Source organism: Fistularia commersonii, chromosome 2, assembly GCF_037954325.1.
Source record: "Fistularia commersonii isolate RoL2024-O1a breed Wild chromosome 2, RoL_Fcom_v1.0, whole genome shotgun sequence".
Lineage (NCBI taxonomy): Eukaryota > Metazoa > Chordata > Actinopteri > Syngnathiformes > Fistulariidae > Fistularia > Fistularia commersonii.
In genome coordinates this window covers 8,388,605-8,397,678 of record NC_141285.1, presented here as the reverse complement: position 1 = coordinate 8,397,678, position 9,074 = coordinate 8,388,605, and the positions used below count along the sequence as shown (strand labels likewise).

The 9,074-nt window shown below is 41.2% G+C and overlaps 1 protein-coding gene across 3 annotated transcripts in view; it reads left to right on the top strand.

Moving 5' to 3' along the window:
* mypn (myopalladin) overlaps positions 1-6,666 on the top strand; it is a 19,774-nt gene extending 13,108 nt beyond the window's left edge. For 2 of the 3 annotated variants that reach the window (XM_086165778.1, XM_086165770.1), the window contains 11 exons: positions 592-1,674; positions 1,762-1,894; positions 2,431-2,508; positions 3,567-3,788; positions 3,864-4,013; positions 4,095-4,174; positions 4,347-4,473; positions 5,128-5,335; positions 5,440-5,605; positions 6,076-6,209; positions 6,295-6,666. In XM_086165778.1, coding sequence (XP_086021904.1) covers positions 592-1,674; positions 1,762-1,894; positions 2,431-2,508; positions 3,567-3,788; positions 3,864-4,013; positions 4,095-4,174; positions 4,347-4,473; positions 5,128-5,335; positions 5,440-5,605; positions 6,076-6,209; positions 6,295-6,473 — 2,560 coding nt within the window. In that variant the 3' untranslated portion in view covers positions 6,474-6,666. The remainder of the gene's footprint in view (positions 1-591; positions 1,675-1,761; positions 1,895-2,430; positions 2,509-3,566; positions 3,789-3,863; positions 4,014-4,094; positions 4,175-4,346; positions 4,474-5,127; positions 5,336-5,439; positions 5,606-6,075; positions 6,210-6,294) is intronic. The other variant, XM_086165785.1, reaches the window with a different exon arrangement.
* Positions 6,667-9,074: the final 2,408 nt, after the last annotated feature.

Sequence of the window (9,074 nt, the reverse complement as noted above, 5' to 3'; positions counted from 1 at the left end):
GAAAGATACATTAAATATTGATACTTACATTTGCATGAGTCACTCAGTCTGGTCTTCATTTTACTCCTCCTCCTATACTCCAGTCCTCCTCCTGGAGCTCACCCATTAGCCTGTATCAGTTGCGATTCACATGCTCATGCATACGGACTTCAAATGTGGATCTTCAGACTTTCCAAAACCAAGGATGGCTTTTTTTATTTGTAAGTTTTCTTATATGCCAATATTTCAGATTCAAGTGTAATGAAAGACTAATTTAACTCTATCTTTGGTAATTTGATATCTGCTGAGATAGAATATATAGTCATAATTTCCAAGTAAAGTAATGAAATTCATAGAAATTGGTGTTAAAAGATAACAACAAACAAGTATCCTCACGGGAATGAAAGTAGAAATGTGTTGAGTTTGGACAGAGTTTGTTGGCTATAAAAGGGCAGATTATACTTCAAGCTGAGTTTGGCTCATTCCTACCGGGGTTTACAGCCAGAACCTGCTGTTACTTATGAGATGTTTGTGCTGATCCTTCCAAGTATTCACCATGTGTAGCTTCATTTTATCAGCTGTTTGGTTGTTTGTTTTATGCCTGCTTGACAGGGACCCAGCCCAGCTCCAGTTCCTGCACAACCAGGTTCTCATGGAGCAGCTGCAGGAGAACGAAACTCAAGGTCAAACTCCCATCCGGACCCTGGCCAAATCATCATTCCAGAATCAACCTGAGGTCCAAAGTTCTGCTGAAGGTTCACCATGGTCCCCCAGAGTGGGCCAAGATCCTCATCCTCCACATTTTCTTCCCAATCGCAGCCCCTTGACCCAACCACAGCAGGCACCTAACTCTTCAGCCCCAGTAACCACAGCCCGCCCTGCTCCACTGAGCTTAGCTCCAGTGCTCAACACCACCTCATCCTCTCTGCCTACCGCAACAACACCTCCTCCTCTGAAGTTCACTCCACCTATACCAGATTTGAAGACCTCCTCATTGGTGACCTCCCCTTCACCTGTACCAAACCTGAGCTCAGTTTCACCTCTCAGTTTGGCACCTGTTACTCAGATCCATGCGTCACATTTCAACATCACTCCTGCGGCTCTTGCAAGACCTGCAGCTACACCCCAATTCTGCTCTCCGCCTGCACCTAAACTAAGCATGGTCTATGCAGAATGCTCTGCGACCTTACAGCAGATTACATCTCCTGCTGCTCTCCTGAGGACAACGCATGCCTCTCTCATGAATCTGACCGCCACTTCACACAACTTTAATTATACCAGACCTAAAGAGTTCATTGCCGCCCAGACCTTCTCACCGGCCAGGAGCCCTTCCCCCACGGAATCTCCTGTTCCCCTGCTCCAGGAGCTGGCAGCTGAGCTTAACTCCTCAGCAGCCAGTTCTCCAACGCTTCCAGCATTTCCACCGCCAGCCACAATCTTCCCTACAACGCTGATTACCTCTCCCACCAGCCCCCTGTCCCTAATATCCTCCCCTACACCTGGCTCTGGACCAGCCCTTAACAATCTGATGGCCAGTAGAGCCCAGTCACCTCCACAGGCCTCTTCTCCCACCTCCAGCAGCTCTACTCCTAGCCCCATCCAAAATCCAGTGGCTTTTCTCAGCTCCATCCTGCCTTCTCTGACTCCAAGTCATCCCACCAACTCAATGGGCCTGCCTAGAGGGGCTCCTCTAGGGTATTTCCCCTCTGAGTGACTGCTGTACAGTTGATGTTGTTGGTCTGTCACATGTAGTGATACATAATTTCCCTTTTGTCTAATCAGGCTTCATAAGAAAGTGCCAAAGATGCGCCAGCCATCAAGGGAAGAACTTCATGAGAGCAAAGAAATTTTACTCCAAGATACTGAAAAAAAGCATCAACTGAAGGATGACATGTCAAGTTTTGCACACCAACAGGTATTACATAGTCTCCTGCACCACGTAGCCAATAAGTGTGTCTCTGATTGTGCTCAACTCCAGTAATGTTGGTGTGAATGAATGAAATTCTATTCAACTATGACCAAATGTTGCATACATGGACTGCACAAATACTGACCACATTTGCAGTCCATCAAAGTTGGATATTGATTAAATGTTTTGGTCGAACACGACAAGAAGAGTACTTGGTCATGTTTGTGTGTGATAACTAATCTTAAAATAACTGACGGATACCATCTAGCTGTTTAACAAAAAGAAAATATGACCTAACTACCACTTATATCAGAAGATATAAGGTAACAGTCAAGAGATGACCCCTAGATGTGCTTGAAGCAGCACATCGTTCCTTTCACAGTCATTCTTGTTTAGTCATCATTGTGTGTCCATGTACTGTGACAACATGATCACGCAAAAACAATACATTGTATGTCACAGACTGTCACATCAGTCACGGTGTGTATGTACTGTATGTGTGTCTTTGTTGCCATTCATCATCCACCCTTATCCTCTCATAGAAGCAGAGTTATGAGGGGAAAACACCGAACAGACCCCTTGGACCAAACATTCCTGCTACTGTCTTTAACTATGATGAGGTACAAGGATCTTGTCGTCCCAAGCGTTGCTTTGTCGGAGGCTGTTTTGGTTATTGCATTTCAAGTCCATATCAAGAGAGATTCTCTGGCTAACTTTTCTCAAATTAAACAGGTTAATTAAAATCTAATTCACCCATCAGGCTTCTTTCAACTAATATGCAACTTTCACAAAACCATTTTATGGATGCATGGACTGTATACTCATGAAATACAAGGACTAACAGTTTGTTGGATTTATATGATCAAGTTCTTGGTTTACAAATTCTATGAACCTTCCTGCAGCCCTCATATCCCAATCTCAAGTCAATTTTCCATCAAAATGGGTAACTAAAACATGTTGAATATTCTTTCTACTGACAAATAATAATAGTTTCATTTTACTTATACTTTTATTATAAGTAAAGTATAATGATACTTTGAAAGACTTTTCATTCAGTACACATACAGCACAGCATTTGTGAAATTTGACCACTCCATTTAACCCATCATGGATGAACTATGAGCAGAAGGCAACTACTGAACAGCGCCAGGGGTTCAGTGTCTTGCTCAGCAACACTTCAACAGGCGAGGAGTAATCGAACCAGGAATGTTCGGTTGCAAGGACAACCACTCTAACCCCCTGAGCCATGCCACGCCACCCTCTACCATTACATTAATAATTATAGTATAGTCACATAATAGTAATATTGATGTATGATATATAGAATGTGAATATTATCTAAGTTATTTCATCTTCATAGTTTATGTTAGATTCTGGTCTCTGTTTTACCCTCTCAGTCTTACATCTTTGATCGATCACATTGTTATTTTTCTTGCCAGCCAGCAGTGAGTATCAGGTAAATGCCAGAGCGTGATGATTTCTTTTAAGTGGTTCAAAGTCAAAGAGATACACGTTGTCTTGTGTTCCTCATCACTGCACACACCATAGGAGCACATATGTATAGTGTACTGTGACACATTTGTCATATTTCATCAAGTCAAAGCCAACACCAAAAGCTATATATTGGAACTGTGAGTGTGGTAAAGATTTGTTTTTCAAAGCAGTTTCCCTTTCACAGGAATACAAAGTGTCCAATTTTGAGCAGAGGCTTATGAATGAGATTGAGTTTCGCTTGGAGCGAACACCAGTCGAGGAGTCAGATGATGAGGTGCAGCATGATGACGTCCCCACAGGAAAATGCATCGCACCTATATTTGACAAGAAACTGAAGAACTTCAAAGCCATGGAGGGAGTGCCTGTTACATTTTCATGTAAAATTGTTGGGATACCTATTCCAAAAGTGAGGGTCAATAAGAGATTTAGGCAAATACTTATTTGGTAATTTGTCAAACTTATCATTCACTTCTGTCATCAGGTATACTGGTTTAAAGATGGCAAGCAGATCTTGAGGAAGAATATCCATTACAAGAGGATAAGAGAGGGGGATGGCACTTGTTCTTTGCATATTGCATCCACGACCAGTGATGATGATGGCAACTACACCATTATGGCTGCAAATCCTCAGGTAATGCATTTCCCTCGCCTGCTAATTTGTCCCCATCTTTTCCTCCTATGAAAGCTCTAATTTACCACATTATTCTGTCAGGGACGATTAAGCTGCTCTGGTCATTTAATTGTCCAAACAGGACCACCCCGAAATCGGCTGACACCCATCAACTCTCACAGGTGAGTAGTGTGATCCCCCATCTCTGCAACATGGACAGGAGTGTAATTATTGTTTTTTCCCCTTGAAGATAATATTTTGGGAAAGCAAACTATTGCCAAATAAATAAAAGCAGGAATAAAGGCAGACTTGAATGTCAAACTGTGTTTGCATCTCGTTGTCACTTGCTGTCAGGGTTCGAGCTCGAATCCAGGAAGTTGAGGGAGAGCAAACCCAAGAGCGCTTTTTTCGGCCCCACTTCCTCCAAGCTCCGGGAGACATGCTTGCTCATGAGGGGAGGCTCTGCAGATTAGACTGTAAGGTGAGAAATAGGCCTGAGCATCAGCAATGGAGGACTAATCAGATAACTACAACATTTTGGTCTGGTTTGGTTTCCTCTGCTTATTTTAATGTTCAGATAGAGATAAAATGGCTGCAGACCACTGAATTCAATGGTTTGATGTTAAAACAAAAGTAACAGACTATCTAGTGTAGTGCTGACAGCTGAAAAAATATATTAAAGGCAACATGATTTTCAATGAATCCTTTCAGTCAAATTCATTCCCCCTTTTTGTGAAATCTAAAATGACGGTTTGTTTTTCATTAAGTAATCATAAAATGTCCATCCATGTTATTCACCAATACCAAGACAGCAGCTCTACTTGAATTTACTAAAAATGACTCAGTGGCATTCCTGATCCTTGCAACTGGCCAGATCACAGGTTGTGTTCTTTGTGATGACTGGTTTTGACTGGCTCAGTTTTCAATTTGGGGAAAAGGGAATGAATGGGAGAGTGGAGAAACAGTCGAGAGAAATATAATTAGAGCTGCTCATTTGGTTGCCCGACTAGAAATAAGTAGTATTATAGAAGTGTATCATAGTAGTGTATAAGGTTTGTAAAATCTGAGCATCATTGGCATGACAGAGAATGGTGCACACAGAATGTGCTAAAGAGTTTTCCTTTCTACCTTTCAGGTGAGTGGTCTTCCAAACCCTGAGCTAATGTGGCTGGTTAATGGTCACCCAATCTATCCAGACATCAACCACAAGATGCTGGTACGGGAAAATGGCATCCACTCCCTGGTCATTGACCCTCTGACCCAGAATGATAATGGCACGTACACCTGCATTGCCAGTAACAAAGCAGGGCAGAGCTCCTTCAGCCTGGAGCTTAAAGTTGTGGGTGAGGACTAAAATGGAATGCTCTTGCCCATTTCAAATTATTGTGATGAGTCGTCATGCCCTCACTCGAGAGGTCTCCAGTGATGTTCATCATTTCCTCTTCAGAGAGAGAGATGAAGCACCCTCCTCACTTTTTGGAGAAGTTGCAAAATCTGGGTGTTCCTGAGGGGACCCCTGTAAGGCTGGAGTGTCGGGTGGTGGGCATGCCCCCTCCCATTATATTCTGGAAGAAAGACAATGATAGCATTCCCAAAATGAAGAACAGAATGAGGTTAGTAAAATACCGAAACAACATCCAATGATCTTATGATGCAGTAAAATGTAAAATGTTAGGTCTGAACTTCAGTCATGTGACCTACACCTAAGTTTCAGAGTCAGAGTTTTGAATATCTGATATACTTATCATGGGTTCCTGTTTTTTTTTTTCAATTCACCCAGATCAGTGAATTATTTGGTTGAAAATGGATGAGCTGTTTCTAGCAAAGGAAAAGATATTGCAGCCAAAAAAAAAAAAAAAAATCATACAAAAACACAAAAACAAATTCATTCGTGTCAGTTTCATACACTGTCTTCAGGCTTAAACTCACCGATATACTATTTATTCTTGGAAAACATATAAGGCCTTGTCTAGAATGCTCAACTCAGTTTTACAGAGATTTGCATGACGGCTTGTATGTAATTTCATAGGCCTGAAACTTGAGATTTAGGCCATACTTTGAGAGACTTGGCTCTGTATTTCAGCATACAGCAGGACGCCACAGGATATGTATGTCTCCTCATCGAGCCGACTATGAAAGATGACGCCGGATGGTACACCGTGTCTGCAAAAAATGATGTTGGGGTTGTATCGTCCACCTGCAGACTTGATATCTATGGTATGTTTACCTGCAGAATCTGTAATTATAAGCGCCAATCAGAAATGAACCAAAACTCATCATGTGCCTGTATTGGAACCTTCAGCTCAGTGGCATCAGAGTGTTCCTGCGCCAATGAAGATGGCCCAACGCACAGGCAGCCGTTATGCAGCTCTCTCAGGCCAAGGGCTGGACATTAAGTCTGCCTTCCCCACAACAGAGACCAGCCCCATTTTGTTCTCGAGTTGCCCTCCTGAGGCCTTTATGGAGAGCGAGGAGCTGTGAAAGGCGTTTCTCTCGCAGGGAGAAAGAGAGGATTCACTGGAGAAAGATGTCATGTGACTTTTGTGATGCATTTGAAGTGATTGCTACACCTGCTATATGTCAAAAATCTCAGCACTGATAGTGGGTTTGTCTCCATTCCGAGTATATGAAGAATATTACACACACAGAAATAAAACAGATTTGCAAAGTCTTAGCTCATGGGATGAGTTGAAGTTTTGAATGATTCACATTTGTTTTTCTATATCTTTGGCTCTGAGGCTGAGGCTGTATTGGTTTAACATTGGTTAACTTAATTTAACATCTGTTCTTGATTTTTAGTTGGGGTTTTTTCTTGAAGTAGAAGCACATATTTCTATTGCAATTCAAATAGACCATTACTGGTTATCATAGTTACTGTCTTTAATACAGTAGTTTTAAATGTATAAAGGTAGTAATAGAGTATAGCAAGGTAGAGTATAGTAATCTATTAAATGAGCCATTTTGATCAGTTGATTGAAAAGGTTTCTTTTGTGTGGGACTGATTCTACATTTCTGCAATGTTTCTTGTCCACTGGTTCACTCTTTGGCACCTTATTGTTACTGTGCATGCATATTGTAGGCTGATGGAGATGCAGTACCGGTGAACAATCATCTTATTCACACTATTCTGTTAGTTGAGAGTTCACGGTTTGCAGCTGAAACACTGCATCACCGTCCGTCCATGTTTTTGCTTTCAGGTGATTCTGCTCACCTTTTTACCTCATCTGTATTCAGAGTTATTGATGCATAACCAGAGAAAAGAGTCACATGAGACTAAAACCCCCCAAAAAATCTTTTCATTGTAAGATCGGTGGGATTTTTGGCTTTAAGTCCAACAAAATAAATAGTGTTTATTATTAAAGTTTTACAGACTTTAAAATCAATTCAAGTCAGTTTGAAAGCATTTTGAAGAAAATCTAGGAAGCTCATAGTCATCTGATGTGAAGTTGCACATTATAAATTAGATTTGTCCCCAGAATAAAGTTATATTTATTAAAATGAGCACTGCTTTCTTTTTACTTGTACACGTGACATTTTCAGCACCACTGCAGCTGGTCCCTTTTTAGATATCTTAACGGGAACATTCGACATTACGTCTGGGAATTTTAAAAGTCATTTCACTTTTGTCTCGTTCTCCATGTGTTCTATGACTGAAAACTGACCTGCTGGTTTCTAGTTTTTCCATGATGTGTGGGAAGCGTGACAATTACATATAAATCTACATACTATACACCATTAAAACCATGTGCATTCAAACATTCCACCTCAGCTGAACATCAAAATGTTTTGAAAATGTTTCGCTTATCATTGCAAGCTTCTCTTGATGACTCCTATTAGATTAAATCACTGCTAAATTCAAAACAAATGGGAATCCTGAAAGCCAATTAAGCATGGCTAATCAGTCCAATTAGAGTGGAGGAGGGTTCAAATAGGCATAAAATTACATTCACCTTTCGTGACCTAATTACACCGTAAGCCTCATTTAACCAGCTGTCAGACGGAGTTGCTGCTGGCTGCTGGCTATGTGTTTTGCAACGTGGCATACCGGGTATAAATTGTATTTATTTATTCATTATCTATAATTGCATTTAATTCTTTATTCTTTATTGTAGTCATTGGTATTTCTACTCACATGTTATGTTGTTCCGCTTGATCAGTGACTTAAAATACAATACAATCATTTGAACTGATTCAACCCAACTGACAGCATCAACAAATGTAATTCCTGCATATTCTGGTTTTATCACAAAACGAACATCATGCAGGCACAGACACACACAGGCATGTATGCACGCATACACTCAACCCATACGTGTGGATATGAACCCACGTGCACACACACACACACACACACAGATACACACTTTTATTGATCGACAGGCACGTGAACTGAATCATCATATTCGTTTGAGAGTAATCCTGCGACATTAATGTCATTAATCCAGTCAAAGCTAACGTGCAGCAACACTTTCTCCAGAACTGAGACATAAGCTTTTTGGCATAATCTCCTTTCCTCCATCAAGAGATCTGGGCTTGATACGGTACATGTTTCTGTCAGAGCAGACGGGTCACTCTTCAGTTGTGACATATGGCTTTTGACAACAGGGCAAGGCTCAAACAGACCAATCATGTGAGGGGTCGTGTAAAAAAGAAAAATTAGGGTGGAAGACACGGAAGGGCCGGGCCACGTCTGAGACCAAGCCCTCAGACAAGACAAGCAGCAGCTGGCAAACTACATCAATCTGTAATCAATGAACCAACTGGTAGATGGGATTATATGCCTAATTGCACAGCTAACCAGTCCATCCCAAAATGACCAGACAGCATCAGCTTGTGACCATGACCCAGTACCAGTGATGGGCATTATTCTGGGCCTCTGAAGGTGATTAATCATTCATAACCTGCCTCTAAACCCAAGCTTCTATTTTGTCAATACAATCACAAAGAATGGCAAAGACGACACCAGAAATATAACAGTGAGATTTTCACCTCATTCAGTCAAATAATGATGATGAATTAGGCAATCTAAAATATTTCAAAGACATTTAAAACACCAATTATTCACACAAAAATAAGTAAGTG